The sequence below is a fragment of the Arachis stenosperma genome, chromosome 8 (assembly GCF_014773155.1).
Source record: "Arachis stenosperma cultivar V10309 chromosome 8, arast.V10309.gnm1.PFL2, whole genome shotgun sequence".
Classification (NCBI taxonomy): Eukaryota; Viridiplantae; Streptophyta; class Magnoliopsida; order Fabales; family Fabaceae; genus Arachis; species Arachis stenosperma.
Genome location: NC_080384.1, coordinates 31,310,095 through 31,335,746, shown reverse-complemented (window position 1 = coordinate 31,335,746; position 25,652 = coordinate 31,310,095). Strand labels below are relative to the sequence as shown.

Genomic DNA, 25,652 nt, shown 5'->3' with positions numbered 1-25,652 from the left:
ATGAAATGAACATCCCCTATACTATTTAGAATAACCATCAGAGTACAAGGGATAATAAACATCTTCTCGAAAAATTAATTTAATTTTTGGGTTCACCAAAAATTGAACTCTTGACCTTTTGGATTTAGCGTTTTAATACCATGTCATGATACCACTTATCCCAAAAGCTTTCGCTGATAGGAAAATGTAACACTAATAATTATATCTCTAATACTCCATAAACCTCCATTGTACACATTGTATAAATATTTCATTGGCTCTTCATACTTTTATAGTGTGAGATGACATCTAATAGTGTAGAATTATTCATTTTTTTTTATGGTTAAATGTTGGTAAGATTTCAATAAAAGTGTTGTCCTAGACTTTTTCATATTTATATACTAAACACTTTTTTTTTAATCTTCACACTGGCATTTTTTTCAATGTAATATTATTCTTTTGGGCTGTGAGTTCTAAAATTTGCTGCAATTGATCTTATGATGAAATGTTCTATTCCTCTAAATGGACATATTATCACTTTTTATGATTATTTATCATATATAAATAGTGTCGTTGCCGAAATCCAAATAGATAGATAATTCCAAAGTATAAACAAATAATAGCAAGCATAAAAATCTGGTTCTTAATGGTTTTCGCATGCAAAGGTCATGATTTTGAATGTAGTGAAATTTCTTAGTACTCTACCTTATTATTGCTTTGTACCTGCAGAATTTGTAGTGTTTGGAACTCCTAAATTTAACAATAATCAGATCAAAAGAGATAAATACTTATATAATATATATATAACTTATTAATAAGATTAATTCAGTGTGTATTACAATAATCCAACTAGTGCTTATGCATTAAGAATTAAACAAGTAGATAATAATTAGTGAAAAAAGGTTCTTATTGTGAACCATTGGTTCTTATTTCCAATATTGGATTGAACTGTGTGGCCTGAGTGTATGGCCTTTTATTGTGGATCATTGGTTCTTATTTCCAATATTGGACTGAACCTTCATACAATAGAATTAAAGATTGATTGAAGTACTTGTTGATTGAGTAAAGTCTAATGGCATTAAGCTCAATGATGAAGCTATAGTTTATCCACTCTCTGAGCAATTCCATCTGTGTGTATTATTGTACATGTTTTTGTTGTTGAACTTATTATTGAACATGTTAACCTACTTATAAAAATTGTTTTAACACTTGCTGAATAAGAGAATTATAGTTTATTATTCCAATTGATTCAAAAAGTTCACATATAATTGGGATGACTTTGTTATGTGTGGTGATGTCAAAACTGAAATGGAAATCATGTACATATTATATAATCATAAATGGTCAATTATTATACCTGTGCAAATATGTAGTATCTAAAGTGAAAAGTCAAACAAAAAATTAAAAAAAGAAAAAGGCAACTTCATAATTAACCATCAATAATTGATATATTTTTATTATGTTAGCTTGCAATTTCTTTTAACCCATGATGTATTGAGCGAGTATAAAATCAAGTAATTTGTGGGGATGATTGAACCTGGGACGTTTATATACATTTATTTGTTGATAATTTGATTATATTATATAGAATTATTTATTTGGAAGACTATCACGTATGGATGAGTTTTTTGAGTACATTCATACTCGTAAAGAGAATAAGACTCAATGAGTTGATGAACACTTTCGAAAGACAAAGATAACTTACCTTCATTGTAATATTGAACTTATTTTTTTCACATATCCCCTTAGCTTTTGCATTAATGGTACTTATAGTAGTTTATCAATTATTTCTCCTCATTGTAAGATATATTCAAGAGCGTATGTTTCAAGCTGAGCAAGAGCAGCAGACTGCTATAGAGGCTGGTGTAACTGATCCACTACATGTCTCTGCGGAAAGCATATGGATTGAGACAGTGGGTGAAAAACGAAAAAGTAAGGTATTTGGCATGGGTGAGGTAAGGGACTCTTCCATGATGCAACCTCGAGTTGATGGACCACGACTACCAGCACTGATGTTTTGGATCTTAGCGAACGAATCACAGTACTCAATAGGGAAGTTGAACAACATGCCGCTAAATATAGAGAGCTTGAAGACCGCTACCAAAGGAAGAAAAGAGAGTGGCAACAGACTCTTGAATCCTTGCATGAGGATCTCAACATCAATAACTCACAGATGGATCAGTTTAGTCATCAATTGAGCAGCTTGACTGAGTATGTGAGGGCCATAGATCCTAATAGTTCTGGATCACGTGTTTCTCCACCTCCTCCTTTTACTTTTCCAAACTCTCAGAAAAGCACAGCTCCACCCCAATCACAGCCCCAAGTAGAAAACTCCCACTTATTCTGCAGCGACTAGGACAACCACAGAGTTCTCAAAGGGAGGATGATTCTAACGATCTTGATGACTCGAATGATTATTTAGACTAGTATGAGTAGGTTATTTACTTTACTTTACTTTGAATATTTTGTAATATTAGTGGATTGCAATTTAAACGAATATAAATCTAAATTTAGTTATTTATCTTGTCTTGAGTCTTTATGTTAGAGGATTATTTATTATTTTGATAAGTTTGTAAACTCATTTAGGGCTGTCAAAATGGGTTAAACCTATCGGGCCAGCCCGTTTATCCATTTAAATGGGTGGGCTTTGTCTCTAAAATTAAACCCGTTTAAATTTTGGGTTAAACGGGCTGAGCCCGATTAACCCGAAAAAAATGACGGGTTAAATGGGCTAGTCCACAGGCTAAATGGGTGGTCCGTTTATTTTTTTTTTTTACATTTTTTTCAAAAAAAGCAATACTTTTAGTTGATATTTATCCCGATTCGATCCGAAAATCCGACCTACCAACTAAAAAAAAAAAGAAATCTTTTAGAGGTTTTTGACTTAAAAATGGTATTTTTTGTCAAAATATTTATCAAAAAATAAAATTAAATGATAAATGGGCTTACCCGTTTAACCCATTGGACTGACCATAAACGGTCCGAGCTAGAAAATTTTGGCTCGTAAATAAAGCAGGTTTAAATGGGCCATGAGCCAGCCCATTTAACCCACGGGTTTAATGGGCCAGGCCTAAATGGACTGGGCTAACCCGTTTGACAACCCTAAACTCATTATCGAATATTTAGTATAAATTTTATTTTTATATTTAAATTTTTATTTGTCTTGTTATCAAATATTCGGTATAAATTTTATTTTTATATTTAAAAGTTTATTTGCATAAATTGTTTACTATTTTTTAAATAAAAAATAATTAAAATATATATACTATTAAAATCGATGGTAGAGTTGTCACTTTTTAAATTTAAAATAGAAAAAAAATAAAATATAAACAAAGAATTTGTTGGTATCTAAATAATTAAATCGACAGTAATTGTGTCAATTTTATTGAATCAAATATTGACAGCAACGTTGTCGATTTTATTAAGCATATTATAGATGAAAATATTGTCGATTTTATTGAATCAAATATCGACAGAAATGGCGTCGATTTTAGTAAGAAGGTAAAAATTCTCAAACTCATATTATAGACAGAAATACCGTTGATTTTATTAGAATTTTGAAAAATCGATAAGTTTAATAGCGACCACCTCCGCCGTCCATTTTACCGTCAAATCTTAATATTATCAACGACTTAGCCGTCGATTTTAACGATGTTTCTTGTAGTGATTAAGCGCAATAAATAATAATATATAATATATTTAAACTACTATAACTAAGTTATTAAATAAAATTATTTCGATAAATAATTTTATAAGAAATTTTATATTTTATTTTGTTATTTGTATTTTATATTTAAATCGAGGAAATTACTTTTTGAAACAGATTAAATTAATTTCTTAATTAGCATTCTCAAAAAGTTATATAGGCTGCGTTTATTTACAGAGATAGAGATACAGAGACACAAAATTGTATTTAGCAAAAGAGATATGGACAGAGACAATGTGTTCAGAGACACTGAATTAGTGTATTTTGTGTCCATCCTGGTAGGAAAGATACGGAGACACTAATAAGAGACACAACTTATTTTTTATATTTTCTTTCATTATTCTTGTTAATTTTTTATAATTATATTTTTCATTTCAAATTTTTTGAATGAAAAAAAATAAAAATAAATTAAATTTTTATAATTTATTCTAATTTATCACTAAATAAAATATAAAAATATAAAATTTTATGTCTTTATCTATTAATATTTTATTCTATCTTATTTTCAGTGTCTTATCATATTTTGTCAGTTGAAAACAAACACAACCATACAGTACGTAGCTCTAGTGTAATGGATGTTGAGTGATGAAAACCCTAAAAAAAATTTTTTTTTTACGGATTGAATTTTCAACCTAATACGATTGAAGAGTTTGTATACCCAACGATCCAGTCCTGCTGGCCCTAGGTTAATTACAGGGATTAGTTGGTTAGAGATATTGATGTATGTGGTATTGAGTCATTTATCCTTGTTGCTGATGTGGCACATGGTTGGTTAGTTATCATTTATCTTTGTTGCTGATGTGGCACGTGGTTGGTTAGTTATTATTTAAAAAAAAATATTAAATAAATAATAATCATTTTAAACAATATAAATAATTATTAATTAAAAAAAATATATTATATCTCTAAATTAATTATCTAAATTTTAATATTAAAATAATCATTCGTATATCTAATAAAATAAATATTCGATATATCTATTATTCATATTATTTAATATTTTTATTATCTATTTATATTTTTCTTTTAAAAAATGTTTTAGATTTATATTTTTATTAATATTTGACTAATATTTAACTAAACTAATAAAAAAATTAAATAATTTTATACTATTAAAAATATTAATAATAATTAATTAATAATTACAAATCATAAAATCCGCCCACTCTTTTACTATTTAACTAATATAAATACCAGTGTGTAATGGTGTAAACTGTGGAGAGTGAATTACACGTGTGACGTGTCTCAATGAAAGTCAGCTCCAGGGTTCTCTCAATCTCCCGCATTCTCTTCACTCTTCATTCTCTTTGTTCTCTGTGCTTTTGCGTGTTAACAGGGAGCTTCTGCATTAGTCCCTCACTGATTTCTTGATTCACAAGAGTCCGATACCATTTTACAAATTAATCTATACCTATTATTATTTATTAATAATTACTAATTATAATTAGTGTTCAGTTTTCAAACTTGTGACCACTTCTTGATATCTCTAAAACAAATTGAAGATAAATTTGAGTTCCACGTATATAAAAAACCTGTCACCCTCATTTCTCATTTAACTACCACTTACAAAAATGTGGATTGAGGCGCCAATCAATCCACTAGAAGTAAACAAATATGGTCCTGATAAAAATATAAAGTGCTACTTGATTAACACGAAATAAAACGACCAAGTCAAGCAAATAACTACTGTAATTTAAGACTTGCGATCCTCTCTTAATAAAAAATAAGAATCTCTATTTTTATAGTATAAAAATTGATATTTAAATTTTTTTATATTATGTTTAATTCATATTTTTTCTTTTAATGATGTCATGTAAAAAATTTTACTTACTTGATAAAATTCAAAAATCAATCGATCATTTTTTAGTAAAATATTTTAAAAAAATAAAAAAATTTGTATTGATTATTATTTAATTAAAACATAAAGTACTAATTACATACAATAATAGATATATATTAACTTTTGTCATAATAATAATAATTATAAAAAATTTTAATTTTAAATATTAAAATTTTACAATTTAAACGTGTTAATATTCTTACTATTATATTATTTGGTCTATTTCTGCATGCTAGATAAGATTCTACTATATTTATTTCTTAATTTCTCGTACCGGTTAACAAAAATTCTTTCAAATAAGTTTAAATTTATCACATTTTCTAACTAAATACTTTCAAATATATCATTATTATAAATTTAATTCATAATTTTGCATTTACATTTTTTGTATTTTTCGTTCTCATTCCTTTTTCTAAACCCAAATAAATTCAAATTTAACATATCTCCTTAAGTATATTCAAATATATCATAATTATAAAACTAACTTATATTTTTGGTGTTTCTTATTTTCATTCATTTAATTTTTTTAAAAATTATTTACAACCTAAAAAATACCATATAAAAAGACAAAGTATGACAACTAAAATAAATATAAAAATAAAAATAATAAATAAAAATATAATTTTGTATAATTCTAATATAAAAGACTTATGTCTTTTTTAAAAATAAATAAATTTAAATTTTTAAAATAATAAATTATATTTTAATTTATGTTATATTTAAGTTGAATAATTTTATAGAATTATATACAAATTATTAAATAAATATTATACAAAATATTTATTAATATAAAATAATTTAAATTTAACAATAATTTATATATTATCTAATTAATTTTTAAATAATATAACTCTTATTAAAATACACTATATAATATAATTAAATCTCATTTTAGAATTATGAATTTATGATCCAATACTGACATAACAAACCGCGTCTGGGGATCAAATGGTCCATACTAAATAGCTATTTTAATATGTTCAGAAAACTAGAAAAGAAATAAGCTTACCGAGACTAGTCTTAGTCTTAATCTTAACATAAATAATGGTGATTATATGGTAAATATAAGAGAGCAAAGCTAACCAGCATTAAACTCATTCAAAGTAAAGCTTTAAACAAAGAGAGGCCATAAAAGTCATTCGGTGAGACATGGCAACTTTTGAAAGAACACATTGTGTTCTCAATCATGTTCTCTTTCATATAATGTTAGTATTGATGTTCTTGCTTTCACGGAAAATCACAGCTTCTCCAACAACAGAAGCTGAAGTCCTTGTGAAATGGAAAAACAGCCTACTATACACTCCTTTTCTAAATTCATGGTCCCTCTCCAATATTCACAAACTTTGCAGTAGTTGGGATGCCGTTGTTTGCGACAAAACAACAAACACAACTGTCTCAGAGATATACCTTTCTGGTTTCGATCTCAGTGGCACTCTTCATGGCTTGGATTTTGCTTCCCTACCAAACCTGACTCACCTTGACCTCAATGATAACAGCTTTATTGGGTCAATACCACCTCAAATTGGCAGCCTCTCCAAACTCATTTTCTTGGACTTTTGAAGCAACAACTTTTCAGGGACAGTGCCTTATGAGATAGGACATTTAAGGGAACTGGAATATCTCAGCTTCTACAACAACAGTTTCAATGGTGCTATTCCCAATCAGGTCATAAGTCTCCCAAAGGTATGGTACCTTGACTTTGGAGGAAACTACTTTGCATCTCCTACTCACTGGTCTGACTATTCATGCATGCCTTCCTTAACACACCTTGACTTGTCTTACAATTCATTCACTCCCGAATTCCCAAGTTTCACAATGAAGTGCCACAACTTGTCGTTCCTAGACCTCTCTCTGAACTATTTTAATGGTACAATACCAGAATCATTGTATACCAATTTGGCCAAGCTTCAATACCTGAACCTCACAGGTTGTGGGATGGAAGGACCATTGTCGTCCAACTTGTCCAAGCTCTCAAACCTCAAAGAGCTTCGTATGGGTGACAACAACTTCACTGGTCCCATTCCCATGGAAATAGGATTCATAGCTGGGCTTCAAATTCTTGAATTGCATAACATTTCAGCCCACGGGGAAATTCCATCATCCCTAGGCCAACTCATGCAATTAAGACATCTTGATCTGAGAGGGAATTTTTTAAACTCTTCAATCCCTTCGGAACTTGGCTCATGCATTCATCTAACCTACGTAGACTTATCAAGCAATAATCTAGCAGGTCCCTTGCCTTTTTCATTATCGAATTTGACCAAACTCTCTGAATTGGGATTATCATATAATTCCATTTCTGGTCAACTCTCTGCCCCACTAATTTCTAATTGGACTCAGTTGACAAGTCTGCAACTCCAATTCAACTTGCTGACAGGAAAGGTACCTCGAGAAATTGGTCTGTTGAAGAAAATCGAGTACCTCTATTTGTACGGCAATGAATTTTCAGGTCCCATCCCCACAGAGATTGGAAGCATGAGGGAAATGATAAATTTAGACTTTTCTGGAAACCATTTTTCAGGTACAATTCCCTCAACAATTTCGAATCTTACAAACATTGAACTGATGAATCTTTTCATGAATGAGCTCACTGGAACCATACCCAGAGAAATAGGAAACCTCAAGTCACTGGAACTCTTTGATGCCAACAGTAATAATTTGGAGGGAGAGTTGCCGAACAGCATAGCTCAACTAACTGCTTTAGAATACTTTTCTGTGTTCTCCAACAACTTGTCAGGCAGCGTCACCAGAGATTTTGGGAAGTACAGTCCTAATTTAAGTACTGTTTATCTTTCTAACAACAACTTCTCAGGACTACTGCCACCTGACTTGTGCAGTGGCATGATGCTATCTGGTTTGACAGTCAGTAACAACAGCTTTTCGGGGATTTTTCCAAAGTCCTTGAGAAATTGTTCAACACTAACTATAATAAGGCTTGATGACAATCATTTCTCTGGAAACATCACAGAAGCACTCGGGGTTTATCCAAGTCTTGGTTTTCTAGACCTGCGCTCTAATGAATTCACGGGAAATATACCCCATAGATTTTTCAGATTGGCTAATCTTACCTTCCTTGATTTATCTAATAACAACTTGAGTGGAAGCATTCCTAATGACTGTGAAACATTCAATGCAAGCTCTCTTGAAATTCTCAACTTGTCTCACAACAACTTGACAGGAACAATTCCACAATGTTTGGCAACCTTACCCTCTCTCACAGTTTTGGATTTGCAAATGAACAACCTTTATGGAACCTTACCAGGAAGCTTCTCTAAAGGTAATGTCTTATATACTATAAAATTGAATGGCAACCTCTTGGAGGGACCGTTACCCAAGTCTCTGGCTCACTGCACAAAACTACAAGTTCTGGACGTTGGAGAAAATAGCATAGAGGACACATTTCCTAGTTGGCTAGGATTGCTTCAAGAGCTACAGGTACTCATTTTACGAGCAAATAAATTTTATGGTACCTTCAGCAACTCCTCCAACATTAGAGATGCACATGCATTTCCAAAGTTGAGAGTTTTTGATGTCTCCAACAACTATTTTAGTGGGTCCTTGCCAGTATCATTCTTGAAGAACTTTCAAGGAATGATGAATGTCAATGACACTCAAACTGGGTTGCAATATATGAGTGCCAATTATTCTGGCTATCGATCATATTTTGCTTCTATAGTGGTCAACATGAAAGGTCAGTCAGTGGAACTAGTGAAAATATTAACCACTTTTACAACCCTAGACTTGTCAAATAACTCATTTGAGGGTGAAATTCCACAAGTAATTGGAGAATTAGATTCTCTCAAAGGGCTCAATCTCTCACATAATAGAATAACTGGCACCATCCCACAAACTTTGGGTAACTTGAGAAATTTGGAATGGTTGGACCTCTCCTGGAATCAGCTGAAGGGTGAGATTCCTTTGGTCTTAACAAATTTGAATTTTCTGTCGGTCTTAAATGTTTCACAAAATCAATTAGAGGGAGCTATACCTGCAGGTGGCCAATTCAACACATTCCAAAATGACTCCTATGTGGGAAATGCAATGTTATGCGGATTCCCTTTGTCAAAATCATGCAGTGAGGCCGATGATGACAATGGACATACCTCATCATCTATGACATTTGAGGATGAAGAAAAATTTGGATTTGGCTGGAAATCTGTTGCAGTGGGATATGCATGTGGAGTGGTGGTTGGAGTGCTCTTAGGATATTACTTTTTCTACACTGGGAAGCCACAATGGCTTGCAAGGCTTTTAGGTATCCGTATACCAAATAAGAGAGTCAAAAGGAAAAACAACAAAAACAGAGTGCATGTAAATCATAGAAGAATGAATTAGAATAGTTATTTTATTTTGCTTTTTATTAACATGTCTGGGAAATAAAGCCTAATCGAGAGTGATTTCTTTTTTTCTTTTTTTTTTTGGGTCTTGGATATCTCTGTATTTAAATCTGTCGGCTAGACACCAAAAATAAATTCTGTTGGGGAAATAATATAGCATATTTTTTACTACTTTATTTTTTTTTTGGTCAAGATACTACTTTATTTTGGAATTATCCTTATTAACGTTGGACTTTTATACTAAAGCCCAATATCAGGGGCGATCTTCTGTGTGATGGACAGAATTGTTTTGGGTTTAGAAATGCGAAATGGGCTATTTTGTTTTTGGTAGCTTATTTTAAAATACAAAAAATGGTATCTATCCACATTTCGCAGGTAGCAATCCAAAGAGTTGGTTTTCTCTCAACGGAGAGCAAATTTCTCTCAACTGGAGAGAGTTGGTACAAGTAGGAGTTCTCTCTGTAAGAGAGATTACTTATCACAAAACACAAAATAACCATTATGAATTAGAACCTTTTTCATCAACACAAAACAACACATACAGAATCCACACACATAACAATACATTTACATTCCGCAACATCCACACACAAGACCATCAGGTTAGCACGGCTGCAAAGGCAAGAGCATCAGCAGAGTTAAATTCAGCTAGCATGGCATTGTTCATCAGTGACCCTATAGATGAAAAAATAATAACAATCAGACAGGAGGAGCAAAAAGGTTTTAAGCCGGAATGCATCAACATAGTTGGAAAAGTCATAGCAGATAAAGAGATTAATTTTAAGACAATCAAGAATGCTTTAATGGGAATATGGAAAAACCTGAAAGGATTATCCATATTTGAAATGGGGTGAAACAAGGTGTTAATAAGCATTGAAGACAGAAGAAGAGGGCAACAGATCTTAAGAGGGGAGCCATGAAGTGTAAGGGACTATCTGATCAATCTAAAACTGTGGACACAAAATGAGTCAATACATGAAATGGATCATAACTTTCTAGAATTTTTGGTACAGATTCATGGCTTGCTTTTGGAATACAGGAATGTTGAAACAGGCAAATTTATAGGTGAAAGAATGGGGATAGTGGAGGAGGTGGAGGATCCGGTCAAAAATAATATGTTGGCAAGGTCTTTTCTCAGAGTGAGAGTGGTCATGGAAGTGACGAAGGCATTACCTACGGGATTTTGGATAAGAAGGGATAATCTTCTTGATGCTAGGATTCACTTTAAATACGAAAGATTGCAAGATTCATACTACTTGAAATGTGGAATCTTAGGGCATGGAAGAAAAGAGTGCAACAAGGAAAGGGTGTTGGCCTCATGGAACTCAGATATGCCTAAATACACAGCAGGAATGGGGTCAGTCAAGCAAAAGCAATACATGTTCCAACAGAGAAGGGGGATGAACAGTGCAATGAAGGAGAAACAGAGAAAGGAGGGAAGGCGCATGGAAGAACAGAATACAACATGCATGTGGCAGAGCTACAGGAGTCTACAGCCAGTGGAGTAGGTATTGACCAGGAAAAAAACAAAGAAGAAGGGAGAGAAAAATTCTGGAAGTCAGGAAAGTAGAGAAAAATTAGGAATGGAAGGAGCGGAGCAGGTGGGAGAAATCCCAAAAAATCGGCTGACTAATAGAGAAAATCAAGGGAAAGAAGATCAGAGAATGATGGGGATATTGGGTAAAGCTACCCAGCAACAAAGAGGTAAAGAGGCCAAGTAGAGTATAGACAAAAATGGGTCAGGCCCAAAGAAGACAGGACAAGACTTAGGAGGCATAAGAATGTTTCAAGAAGGAGAGCCCAATAAAAGGTGTCCATGCAATGCAGATTGTGAAGAAGGAAAAAGCTACTCATGCACTAAAGGCCCAAGCAAGGATAATACAAGGCTGCCAACGTATACTGGGTATGGGAGTAAAGAAATGATGTAGCAAGAAAAAGTCACTAAAATAGAAAGGGCCAAGACAATTAGGGAGCTATTAAGGGAGAAGTTTGGGAAGAGAAATGAAGCCAATATAGAACAGAGGATGGTTGAGCACATGAAAGTCATAGTAGTGAGAACTAGGGAGAAGACACAAAGTGAAAGCATATGGAATTATAGAAAACAAAATATGGAGGAAGTGGGAAAGAAGAAAGCCAGGAAAACACAAGTCCATAGAGATGGTAAGAGAAGCTTCTACTTGGTGGAGTTGGCTAGTGAAAATGATGAAGAGCAAGAGTAGCAACATAGTAGAGAAAGTACAGAAAACTGGGAAATTGAATTGGCAAACAAGATGCAATACAAATTAAACATTAAAAGGAAAAGGGATTCGATAAAGAGACCCACAATTCTGGATTCAGACGAGACAAGAATGGAACAGCATACCATGATAACGAGAAGCAAAAAGGGCAAAGTTGAGTACGAGACCGAAGGGAGAAGCACCAGAAAACTGACTATCAGAGGTGATCACAGCAAATTTTCTTTTGATATGGCTGAGGAGGCAGGCCGACACATGCCCCACCTAGAGCCATGAGTGTTATAAGTTGGAATTGTCGCGGGGTTGCAGGCCCTGCGACAACCTCAGAGGCTCAGGACCTTTGTAGAAAATTTAAACCAGATACTTTGTTCTTGATAGCAACAAAGGCCAAGGAAGGTAGAATTATGAAGCTTAAAAGGAAGTTACATTTTGAGAAACACTTTTGCGTCGAACCCTGGGCTTGTCCGGTGGTCTATGTCTTTTGTGAAATAAAAATATTGATGTTAATGTTTATGCTTGATCTAATTATAAAAGCTAAAATAAAAGAAGGTAATAACTATGACTGGAGTTGCTGTTTTTTGTATGGGAACCCAAAATTTTAACATAGAAATGTTCAATGGAAGGAGTTGTCAGCATAGAATAGGTCAACAGATGATCCACAAATATTTATAGGAGATTTTAATGATATTTTAGAACAAGAAGAGAAAATAGGATTGCACCCAAAGCCTCAAAGTCAAATAGAGGAATTTTGAAAGTTTATTAATTATAACGAGCTGATGGATGTAGACTTAAAGGGTGGTGAATTCACTTGGTTTAGCAACCCGAGGAATGAAATTGTCACCAGAAAGAGGTTAAATAGAGTCTTGGCAAACTGGGCTTGGTGTATGATATATCAGAATGCTACGTTAATTGCTCTACCAGCAATTAGCTCAGACCATTGTCCGATACTTCTATAGCTAAAGCCAAAGGGAAGAAGCTCCAAGCAGTTCAGGTATGAGGCTTATTGGGAAGACCATGAAGAATGCAAGAAAATTATCAAAAAAGGATGGAATAATAATGAAAATCAAGGAGAAAAATAGGAAGATCTTTCAGGAAAAATAAAGAACGGCAAAACCGAATTGAGCAAATGGAGCAAAAAGATTTTAGAAGAGCAGATAAGGAGATTAATGGACTGAAGGAAGAGCTAAAGCAACTTCAGGAAAGAGACCTAACTGAGAAAGTTCAGCAACATATTATAACTCTGAAGAAAAAAATTGAAGACTTATGAAGGAGGGAGGAGAAGTACTGGGGCCAACGATCCAGAATCAAATGATTGAGGTGGGGTGATAAAAATACTTCATTCTTTCATGCTTCAACAATACAAAAAAAAGGATCATAATAGAATTGAAAAATTAAAAAACCAAGAGGGACAGTGGATATATGGAAACAAGGAGATAATATCTTTAATTGAAGAACATTAAGAACATTTCACAAATCTCTTCACAACAACAGGTGGAAGGAACTTCGAGGATATCATAAGAACGAGGAGAGTAACTCGACAAATGAACGAGGAGCTACTATGGGGAATCACTGATGCAAAAATTAAAGAAGCGTCATTTTCGATAGGGAGCCTAAAGGCTCCAGGGCCAGATGGTTTAAATGGACTTTTTTTTTCAAAAGCATTGGGATGTAATTAATAAGAAAGTTATCGCGGTGGTGAAAGAGATTTTTGCTTCTGGAACAATGCCAAAGGAAATTGGAGAAACTACAGTTGTGCTTATACCGAAAATCAAACAGCCTGAGAATTTGGGTCAGCTGAGACCAATAAGTTGCTGCGACTTTGTCTACAAGATCATAACGAAGGTCATTGTAATTAGGCTGAGAAAGATACTGAACAAGATAATCTCTTCAATACAAAGTGCGTTTGTCGGTGGAAGATACATTCAAGATAATATTTTGATAGTGCAAAAAGTGTTCCACAGTCTTGGAAAAAAACGGAAAGGATGATCACAAAGTCTAGCAGTCAAGTTAGATATGAATAAGGCGTATGATAGACTAGAGTGGGATTTTTTAGAAAAGGTGTTGCAAGCTTTGGGCTTTAATCAGAGATGGGTTAAGATTGCTATGGAATGTGTCAAAAGTGCCTCCTACAGGATTAAAGTAAATGGAAACTTCAGTAAAGTCATTAATCCACAGAGGGGCCTCAGGCAGGGCGACCCACTATCTCCCTATCTTTTCATATTAGCGGCTGAAGATTTTATCATTCTCATGGAAGAGGCATATAGCAAAGGAGAGATTACAGGGTTCAGGGCAGCACCTACCGCACCTGCCATTACACACCTTTTGTTCGCAGATGATTTTATAGTTTTGGCTGAAGCAAGGGAAGATGAACTTTATCAAATCATATAAATTTTGAATCAGTACACGAAGGCATCAGGACAGATGATAATCTTGGAGAAATCAGGGGTTATTTTCGGAAGCCAAGTTCCTATACAAACAAGGGTAAATATTGAAGAGATATTGGGAATGCCTACTTGGGAGGAACCAGAAAAATATATTGGGCTACCGACGCAGTGGGAAAGATAAAAAAATAAGGCACTGACATGGATAGAGGAGAAGGTGATGAACAAGTTAGAAGGCTGGAAAGAAAAGTTACTAAATCAGGCGGGTAAAGAAATCTTGATTAAGTCTGTGATACAAGCAATTCCAGCATATGTTATGAACGTTGTGATGTTGCCGAAGAATTACTATCAGAGGATTTGCGCAAGAATAGCAAAATTCTGGTTGGCAAGCTCCGGAAAAGAAAAAAAGGGTGCATTGGAGGAGTTGAACAAAAATCAGCATGAGCAAAGAGGAAAGAGGCTTGGGTTTCAGGGACATGCAAAGTCAAAACCTGGCGTACCTAGCAAAACAAGCTTGGAGAGTAATGAAGAATCCTGATGCCATTTGGGTTAAAATACTGAAGGGTATATACTTTCCAGAAATAAATTTTTGGGAAGCGAAGGAGGGGAAAGGAGCATCTTGGGCTTGGAAAAGCATAATACAAGGAAGAGTCTTTCTAAGAAGGAAAGGAAGATGGAGTATCGGACAAGACAAATTAATTAAAGTAAGGTAGGATAACTGGATTATGGGAATGAATAGAATTCAAGCAGCCATAAACACAACAGTAGAAAGACTGAATGATTTAATGGAGGAAGGTGGAGGATGGAATGAAAATAAGATCAGACAAGTTTTTTCATAGAACATAGAAGATATGATTATGAATACACCTATAAGCTTGATTAATAAAGAAGATTAGATAATATGGCCCTACAGATATGACAGAACATACACAGTAAAGACAGGCTATTATGCGGCTAAGATGGAGAAAAGAGAACATGAAATAGGTTCAGCATCATCAAGTACACATTTGAAGGAACTTTGGAGGGGGATCTGGGGATTGCGAGTCCCAAAAAAAATCAAAATGTTTATTTGGAGGGCTGCATATGATATAATTCCAGTAAAATACAACCTTTATAAGAAGAAAATCATAAGAAGCCCTATATGTCAAATTTGTGAAACTGAAGTAGAAACAACGGAGCATGCACTATTACTATGTCTCTGGACGAGGATTGTGTGGTTTGGAGCTTAAATTCAATGCATTCCAACACCAGAAAATGTTACTTCATATGGAGAATGGCTACTAGAGAACATGAGGCAAATCAACATGGAAGGAAAAGAATCGAAAGAAACTATGATAAGTAAATTGGGATACCTAAGCTGGGAAATTCGAAAATCTAGAAACTATGCAATTTTTTGGAACAGCAACACAGAACCAATGGCAACGATCACAAGGGCAAGAAATTCGGAAACGGAATTTGTAGAGGCAAATAAAATAGATGAACAGAAGCAGCCAATCACAGACAAAAGAAATAGTATTGAAAATAAAAATCTGTATAGAAGAAGGGTTACCTGGAGGCCGCCAATAGGAGACAGGCTCAAAGCAAATGTTGATGGAGCTTTCAGGAAGTTATCCGGAAAGGGTGCAATAGCTGTTGTAATTAGAGATAATGAAGGAAAGGTGGTAGCAGGATCAGCTGAAATAGTCAGAGCAACATCAAGTCTATCAGTGGAATCAATGGCATTAAGGAGTGCTCTTATTCTAGCAAAAAATTTACAATTGAAAAATATCCTATTTGAATCGGATAGTTTACCTCTCATCCAAGCAGTGAAAGCGAAAGAAACTATTGGTGAGATAGATCCGATTCTGAGGGATATCTATGTCCTGATGAAGGGTATGTCAAATAGCGGTTTTACGTGGACACATAGGGAGGGCAATCAACTAGCAAACCAAGTGGCAAGCCTTGCGATAAATGGTAGACTAAATCAAAATTGGACCTAGGACCAACCAGTGGAAATCAGAGGGATTGTAAGAAGAGAAGCACGGAGTACTTTCAAACAGGCCATGACCGAGCAGCAACATTTTCAACACAATTTTCAAGCTTCGCGGGTAGTGAGAGGACAATAAGATGACGCATGAAGCATCGGTGCTAGATATCTAAAGAATTTAAACCAATCTTGCATCATGGCATCCTTGTAAGTAGCAAGAATCAGACTTGCGGGAGAAGATGGATTAGAGATGTGGGATTCTCCAGAAAAGAAAAGAAAAGAAATCAGACGCAGAATTTTTTGGCTTGCTGTCTTGGTGTGATAAAGACGTCATATTTGAGAACACGATTCCTCTGCTGGTTGGAGGTCCTTTAAATGGATGAAGAGGATGGGGAATCCAACTTCACCTCCCCTAGTGTCGCTAATCAGAGAGGAAGAAGAGTGACATGCACATAAGAGCTACAACGCACCAGCTATCAGGACAACACAAGCAAGAATCCAACTCTGACTGAGCCGGTGGCAACTTACCCGGAGAGGATGACATTTGCCGAAGCCCAACTGAAGGCGCGTTTCCCGTCTTCGGCTTGGAATTTCAAGCAAGGAGAGATCAAGGGGAGCGTTGGAAAGAGTAGTAGTGACGATGTTGAAGACCCAGACGAAAGCTCCGGTACAGGGAACGAACAGCGAGAAGATAGGCTTCAAACGGGATAAGGCACCGGTATAGGAGCAGCAGCTATAGTCTGAGGAAGGAGGATGCATCCCGTGCCGGGTCCAGTACCGGGTCGTGTATAGGGTTGGGGTTCCGGTTTCCTGTGATATGGGCTTTCTGTTAGCCTGGACCCTGACAAAAAAAAAAAAAAAACAAAAAATGGAAAATAGAAAAAGTGAAAGACTAACCAAGTTGGGTTAGTCTAGTGGTTAGCTCACTAGTCCGTTAAGCAAGTGTCGGGGGTTCGAATCCCGCCTTGTGTATGAAGCAATCCATTGGTCAGCGACAAACCCTTAAATGGAGCTCAGTACTACGACGGATTAGTTCTTCGCCTGTCGAGTTGGGGAATACGGTGAGAAACCAAAAAAAATGTGAAAGATTAAACCACTTAAAATCAAGATAATAAGGTTTTTTTTTGTTGACTAATTAAGATAATAAGGTTTAAATATAATAGAAGTTACCAATTTTATATTAATTTTTTACTTTCCAATTTTACAAAGCTTATTTTACATTTTCCCCCCAAAATATTTATAAGACAAACAAACAAAAAATAGAAAAAACACAGTATAACGATATGTGTAAATCATATATCATACCATCTAAACAAAATAAGTAAATCACTTGCATGATTTCAATTCAATATTTATATACTAAATACTTTTTTTTTTTTCATGTTTACACAACATAATATTAAGTGCAATAAACAATAATATATACTATATTTATCCTATAATTAAGTTATTCGATAGAAGTATTTTCATAAATAATTTTGTAACCAAAGTTTTATATTTCATTTCTTAATTAGTAATTTAGTATACAAATGAACAGAGAAATAAACATAGTTATTAAAATCGGATCAGATGAATCGGTTTGATTGAAAAATTAGTAAATCGACAATATGATCGATCCAGGTAGAAATGTGAACCGAACAAACTAGTATTGTAAGCAACTAGCATTACTATTAGGCTATCTTGCTGTTTAACACTTTATATGCTAATTATTATATATAGTAATATTATAACCATAGTTTTAAAAACCAAATTGAATCGGTCGGTTCAATTGGATTAACCAAGAATCGGTCATCAGGACAGTTCGATTAACTTCAAGAATCGTCTAACAAAAAATCGGTCAAAAAATCAGTCGAACCGGCGATTAACCGATGAACTGGCGAAACCGGCCGATATTTTAGAGGTCTTTCGGTTTGGTGAAGCCCTCCAAAACAGCGTCGTTTTGACTTTTATGAAAAAAAAATCCTAAATGACTACTCGAAAAGCAACCTAGTCCTCCCAGGCCCCTACTCATCTCCTCCCTCTTTGAAAATTGAAAGGACAAAGAAAAAAATCCTAGGCCCCCAGCCCCGTAAACTACAGCCACCGCCCATTGCAACCTCAATAGCACCGCAGCACTGCGTCGTTGTCATCGCCGAGCTCTCTCTCTCTGTGTTCGTCAGCATCGTCGGCGTCGTCTCGTCATGGGAAGTAGGGTTGTAGATTCTGTCGTCGTCGTTTTCAAGCTCTCTCTTCTCCTCGCCGTCGCCGTCGAGCTCTCTATTCTCCTCCCCGTCGTCGAGCTCTCTCTTCTCCCTACTGTTGTCGTCGAACTCTTTCTTCTCCTCGTTGTTGTCGTCGAACTCTCTCTTTGTCGCCGTCAAACTCGCTCTCTGTCTCTCTGCCCCTTCCTCTGGTCAACATTAAACACTACTTTTTGAATTTGTTTTTGCTTGTTTTGTACTATTGGTCTGTTGTTAATAATACTGATTGAGTTGCTAGATTAGTTCACTGATTCTAAGTTGTTGAGATTTTGTTAATTCCTGATTATTCTGAGTTGCTGAGATTACCATAATAATATTGTTACTAGTTTTTTAATGTCTTTCTGTCCTTTCTTCTAGTTAGCATTAAGCACTGTTTCTTGAATTTGATTTTGATTTTTTGCTTATTTTATACTGTTGATTTGCTGTTAATAATATTAATTGAGTTGATGGATTAGATCACTTATTCTGAATTGCTGAAATTTTGTTAATTTTTTATTATTCTTTATTTGTTATATTTTGTTATAATAATATTGTTGTTGATTTTCTTATCTTCTAATTTTGTGTGTTAATTTTAATGATGTCCAATAATCCCAAATTGGTTATATGCTTTCATATATTAATGCTGATTTATTATATATCGAAAATGTTATGCTTTTATATCTTAATAGTTATCAGTGAATGAAATAATAAAATTTGTTTCATTCAATAAAGTTATAGTTATTATGTGAAATTGTAAAATTTTAAATTTTATTAGGTTAAAAATTATTAAATTTATATATTTAAAATTATATATAGAATTTTTAATAATTTTATTTAATATTTAATTAAACTGATTAAACTCGATTAGACTATTAAATCAATGAATCAGTCACTTTACTAATTCATTTATTAGACCGATTCTGGCAACTTTACTTATAACATTTTCATTACTAATTTAATTTCATTTTAATTTTTATCACTCATTCTTAAATATTAAATTAATTATATTTTTAATTATATACAAATTAAAAAAATAAAAATTTTTATTCATCACAATATATCTTTTTAATAAATACTTATATATAGTATATAATAATATAATAAATTATTAAAATATAAAAATAAAATTAAAAAAACACTTATTATAAAAATAATATTTTATATAATTATTTAATTATAATTAAATTAATCAGTTTAATCCTGATTCGATTTTAATAAAATAGTGTAAAGCGGGATAATTCATCGAAACACATTAAATTAATTTCTTAATTAGCATTCTCAAGTGTAATGTATTTAGAGGGATGATTCTATAAAGCACGTGCTTGTGGATGATTTTTTTATTAATAGACTAGTAATAACAGCAAAATCCTTAAGCCAGTGCCAGCTAAATATTAGAAGCCAACGGAAAACGAAAACTATCCACTCCAGATAAGTTTATAACAATGGCGGCTATGCTATTTATTAGCACCAAAAGATTTTTGCTGCACAAGTTAGCAAGATTAAATGCTAATAAATACAACTAAAGTCAGAAGAGAGAGAAATTGTTTAAAACCAAACGCAACTTTGGTACATTGTTTTTACTAAAATTTGGATAAAATACTTGGCTTGGAAGTGGAAAAATATTCTTTATGAGTATTTTAATTTTATTAAATTAAATTGTTTTGCTTAAATATTAATAAAAATAAGTTTAAAATTATTAAGTATTTGTATGAGATATTTTGTCTAATTCAAAATAAACAATTTAATTTTTCCTTGTAAAAAAAGATCAAAACAGTTTCATTATTTTCTTCGTTTTAAGCTTAAATTTGATTGATGATAAATAAAATTTAATTTGATATCAAAATTGTCATATATATAACTCTTTTATTACATACAGAAATAAATATTTAAAAGTAAATCAAACACCAAATCAACTGATATATACTTTAAAATGTATTGCATATAAATGATTGATTTTGTTAATTAATAATTGTTATGTGTATAAAATATAATTGTTAAAAATCAAATATACTTAAATTTTAACAACTTAATTACATAACCTTTTAAATTTTTTAAAATTTAAAAATTTTATCCAAAACACTCTTTAAAATAACAATACAAATATAGAACAATAAGTTGAAAGGGAAAGATCACATGACGGCTTTAAACCCAGTGGTGAGTTACGGTAGATTATGGTTTCGTACGGAGCCACATTTTGGCCTCCTTGAAAATTGAAATAAGTAAAAAACAAAATTGGCTACGTCTACAAAATATTTCAACGCATTCTTAAATATGTAGTTCTAGTTAAGGTAGAATTCTAGTTAATTTCAGGTGAGTTGATAATTAAAATAATTATTAAATAATAATTTAATTAAATTTATTAAATTATTTAACAATTCTCAACTATTAAGTTCATGTGATCTTAATTTGTATCTGAGTTTTCACCGCTAATTAATAACGATGCAAGTTGACACAATCCACAGTAGCAATACACGCATACGTACATGCAAGTATGAATACGATACTGCACCCCCAGAAATTAAAGAACAGTAGTTAATCCTAATCTAAATACTTAATTCATACTCATCAAGAAAATATGTTAATTAATACTTTCGTATAGGGATAAACAAGTTACAGTACTATACATTTAATCATTTTTGTTTTGAATTTATTCACTAACTCTGACTTTAATAATATATACCTTCAATAAACAGTTAAACACACACATAATAATAACCTGTTAAGAGCTTACCAACTCTAAAAGGATTTATACTACTGTTAATTAGGATAAATATAAGAGAGAAAATTTTTAAAACTTGCATTGAAAAAAAAAATTGTACCACAAAAAATAAAAGATATATTTTTTATATATTAAAATTATGTACGATATATGATATCCTTAACATCTTTAGCAAAACCCAAAATTTAAATTTTTAAAGTTACCAATGCATCCAATGGATTGAAAAACAGAGAGAAGTGTTGAATATTAAAATCCTTTTGTGTACATTAGTCAACAAAACTCCTCTTATAAATAGGACGACATTATATCATAGAATTTACGTTCTTATACCAAACACAAACACATAAAAAGCATATTGTTCCTATATAAGCAATAATAGCATATTTGATTCACAACATTTTCCACTTTTGGCTACTCATGGCATCATCTGAACTTATAGCAGATACCATTAATAATGTCACGTGTTGGCATTGGTTGGTTAACATTTTCAGCAAGATTATTGCTAAGGTGGTTAGTGTGATGTTGCAGCTGAAGAAACCGGGAGAAGATGATCCTAGAAGGCTCATTCATTCTTTCAAAGTTGCACTTTCCATCACCTTAGTTTCTGCATTTTACTACGTTAAACCTCTCTATGATGCTTTTGATTCAAATCCCATGTGGATAATTATAACCGTCATCCTTGTCTCAGAATTTTCCGTAGGCAAGTTCATTTTTTAATTAAACTTGTTCATTCAATGTATTTGGAGAATTGTTTTCTAGTTCAATAATAATTAACCAAGTCTTATACATGCAGGGGCAACACTTGCTAAATGTTTCAATAGAGGTTTGGCAACGGTTTTGGCTAGTCCTCTTGGACTTGGATGTTATCACTTGGTTAATTCAATAATGGGAGGGCACATTGTGGAGCCATTACTTCTTGGAACCCTAATTTTTATCATAGGTAATATGCTTTATCAATTGAATATTATATACTATGTAAATTAAAATTGTTTGATTAATGCGAAAATTGAATATATGCAGTTGCAGGAGTGACATATATGCGGTTTTTATCTCAAGTCAAAGCAAGATATGATTATGGATTCTTAGTGTTCATCTTAACATTCTGCATGGTATCTGTACCTAGCTATCGCGATGAAGATTTATTAGATACAGTGAAGAAACGAGTAATCACAATTTTCGCAGGGGTTTTAATTTCTGTATTAGTGTGCATTTTTGTATACCCCATATGGGCAGGTGATGATCTTCACAAGCTACTGTCAAAGAATCTTCAGAAATTAGGAGACTCTATTGAAGGTACTTCTACCTAGTACATATAATAATATCATTTAATTTTAAATGAAGTTAATATTTTATAGGTTTAATTATTTAGTTAACCCTTATAGTTTTATCAAATTTGCAATTAGGTTTTTATATATTTTTTTTAAATCCCTACATTATGTTTAGTTTTATAATTAGTGTAAAAAAATGTTAGAGTTAATTGAATATTTTTCACAAATTAAAGATATTCATAATTAAAAATCTAACTAGATCTTTGACTACTGCATGTATTTTAGGAGAAACATTTGATTAATTTTAGCGTTTTTGAATGAAAAGATAGATAATAAAATTAAAAGTAATAATGTAAAGATCTAATTAAAAAAAATGCAAAAACTTAATTGATAAAAAATTTGATGAAATTATAAGAACAAAGAGAATGATTAAATCTATTTTATATTATATATTGGAGTAAAGACCCAATTCGGTCCTTGTCCATTTTCACGAAGGACAAAGCGATCCCTGTCTAAAAAAAAGGGACACTTCGACCCTCAACTTTTTTATTTTGGTACAATACGGTCCCTCTGTTAAAAAATTCATTAAATAATAATAAAAATTAATTTTGTGGGAGTTTTATTTGTATTTTGTGGGAATTTTAAACCCCCACAAAAATATTTTTAACAATATAACTAATACACTACTACCATTATCTTTTTCATCCTCATTATTATCACTCCTACTTCTATTATTTTTATTGTGTAACTATATTTTATCATCATCATTATCTCCTATATCGTCATTATCACCAATACCAATATTATCAACATTAAAGTTCTCTTCTTTCATTTCTTATTTCATGTTATTTTTTTCCTTTAAAAGGTATTATACTATAATTATTTATACTATAATTATTTCTTTCATTTCTTATTCCATGTTAACCACCAAAAACGCCCTCGAATTATTTAAACGCTGACAAAAATACACCCAAATTTTATTATCGACAAAAATGCCTTTAAATAATTTTAAAACGCAAAAAAAATGCCCAACAGTAAATATATATTTTCAAAAAATACCTTAGAGATTGAATTTTGATGTAATTTTTTGCAAGTATCATTAGAAAAATGAGATATTATTATTCTTAAAATTTGATAATTTTTTACTAAGTATATATTTTGTTTGTAATTTTTTTAAAGTATTATGGTGGGTTATTAACAAAAAAATTATAAAAAATGATATACTTAACGAAAAATCACCAAATTTTAAGTATAATAATATCTCATTTTTCTAATAATTCTTGCAAAAAATCATATCAAAATTCAATTTCTAATATATTTTTTGAGAAATACATATTTAATGTTAGATAATCTTGCAAAAAAATTAACATTAAATATGTATTTCTCAAAAAATACTTTAAAAATTGAATTTTGATATGATTTTTTGTAAGCATGATTAAAAATATAATATATTATTATTTTTAAAATTTGATAATTTTTTGTTAAGTATATATTTTTTTGTGATTTTTTAAAAGTATTATTGGTTGTTAACAAAATAAATTATAAAAAATATATATAATTAACAAAAAATTACCAAATTTTAAGAATAATAATATCTCATTTTTATAATCATGCTTACAAAAAATTACATCAAAATTCAATCTCTAAGGCATTTTTTAAAAATATATATTTACTGTTGGGTATTTTTGTTATGTTTTTAAATTATTTAAAAATATTTTTGTCGATAGTAAAATTTAGGGGTATTTTTGTCAGAGTTTGAATAATTCGGGGATGTTTTTGGTGGTTAATCCATTATTTTTTTTGTGGCATCATTTTTATCAATGGTTTTTTTTCACTTAACTACCATTAATGAAGGAATTTTTTAAAAACAAAGTTATTAATAGTTTGTGGAGGTTTAAAACCCCCACAAAATACAAATAAAACCCCACAAAGCTAATTTTTATTATTATTTAATAATTTTTTTAACGGAGGAACCGTATTGTCCCAAAATAAAAAGGTTGAGGGTCGAAATGTCCCTTTTTTTTGGACAGGGATCGCTTTGTCCTTCGTGAAAATGGACGAGGATTGGATTGGGTGTTTACTCTTATATATTGTGCATTATGTGAAATAGCTGGGATATTTTTGTAATGAAATACAAATTTATATTGCAGGATTTGGAGATGAATATTTTGGGACATCAGATGGTGAAGAATCTAATAAGGCAAAGCTTCAAGCATATAAAAGTGTTCTTAATTCAAAGCAAATTGAAGAAAGCTTGGTAAGAATAATATTCTAGACTCACGAAATTATTAACAACCTTATTATATATTAATGTAATAATTTGATTTATTATATATTTTGAAGGTGAATTTTGCAAGGTGGGAACCGTGCCATGGTCCTTTCAGATATGGTCACCCTTGGAAACAATATTTGAAAATTGGAAGCTTATTAAGGCAATGTGCCTACCTCATTGATTCTCTTATTGGCTTCCTTGATTATACCAAGGTACTAAAATTACAATTAGTAACAATAATAAACTTTTTAAATGTGATTAGTTGACATTGTAAAAATAATTTTAAATGCTTACGTTTTATATAGACTCCATCAGAAACAAAAAAGAAAGTGGAAGAGGCATGCATCCAAATAAGCAAAGAAACAGGAAAAGGTCTAAAGGAATTATCAGTGTCAATCCAAAAAAAGATTTCACCATCATATGCTGCAAACCCTAGCATTGAGAAATCTAAGATTGTTGCAATGAACCTCAAGTCCGTTCTCAAATCAGGGTTATGGGAAGGAACCAATCTCTTTGAGGATATTCCTCTTATGATTGTGACTTATTTGCTGTTTGATGTGGTTTCTTGCACTGAGAAACTCGCTGAGTCAATTCATGAATTATCCATCCAAGGAAAATTCAAGAAAAAAGACAATAAAGTTGCACCAAATTGTCCTCCTCATCTTGATGAACCGTGCCATGGGGACCAAGAGAACAACATTGGAGTTCATCATGTTATTACAATCAACTAG

General features: G+C 32.2%; 2 protein-coding genes across 2 annotated transcripts; both read left to right on the top strand.

Moving 5' to 3' along the window:
- The first annotated feature begins 1,739 nt into the window (after positions 1-1,739).
- Positions 1,740-25,652, top strand: LOC130945791 (aluminum-activated malate transporter 2-like). Its single transcript, XM_057874491.1, has 9 exons — positions 1,740-2,100; positions 6,736-7,030; positions 7,088-7,208; positions 21,910-22,081; positions 22,175-22,321; positions 22,402-22,674; positions 24,800-24,906; positions 24,993-25,133; positions 25,227-25,652. Exons 1-9 carry the CDS (start codon positions 1,740-1,742, stop codon positions 25,650-25,652), a joined length of 2,043 nt encoding a protein of 680 aa, XP_057730474.1.
- LOC130943637 (probable leucine-rich repeat receptor-like protein kinase At1g35710) lies at positions 7,203-9,676 on the top strand. The gene is made up of 2 exons (XM_057871606.1): positions 7,203-8,960; positions 9,520-9,676. Exons 1-2 carry the CDS (start codon positions 7,275-7,277, stop codon positions 9,640-9,642), a joined length of 1,809 nt encoding a protein of 602 aa, XP_057727589.1. The 5' UTR covers positions 7,203-7,274; the 3' UTR covers positions 9,643-9,676.

What these genes read in the sequence shown, in the direction of transcription:
- LOC130945791 (XM_057874491.1), top strand. Translation starts at nt 1,740, where the DNA reads ATGGTACTTATAGTAGTTTATCAATTATTTCTCCTCATTGTAAGATAT. An exon ending in AGGTCATAAGTCTCCCAAAG is followed by an intron (nt 7,209 to 21,909) that starts GTATGGTACCTT and finishes GTGATGTTGCAG; the next exon opens with CTGAAGAAACCGGGAGAAGA. An exon ending in AACCCTAATTTTTATCATAG is followed by an intron (nt 22,322 to 22,401) that starts GTAATATGCTTT and finishes GAATATATGCAG; the next exon opens with TTGCAGGAGTGACATATATG.
- LOC130943637 (XM_057871606.1), top strand. Translation starts at nt 7,275, where the DNA reads ATGCCTTCCTTAACACACCTTGACTTGTCTTACAATTCATTCACTCCC. An exon ending in GATTGCTTCAAGAGCTACAG is followed by an intron (nt 8,961 to 9,519) that starts GTACTCATTTTA and finishes CTATACCTGCAG; the next exon opens with GTGGCCAATTCAACACATTC.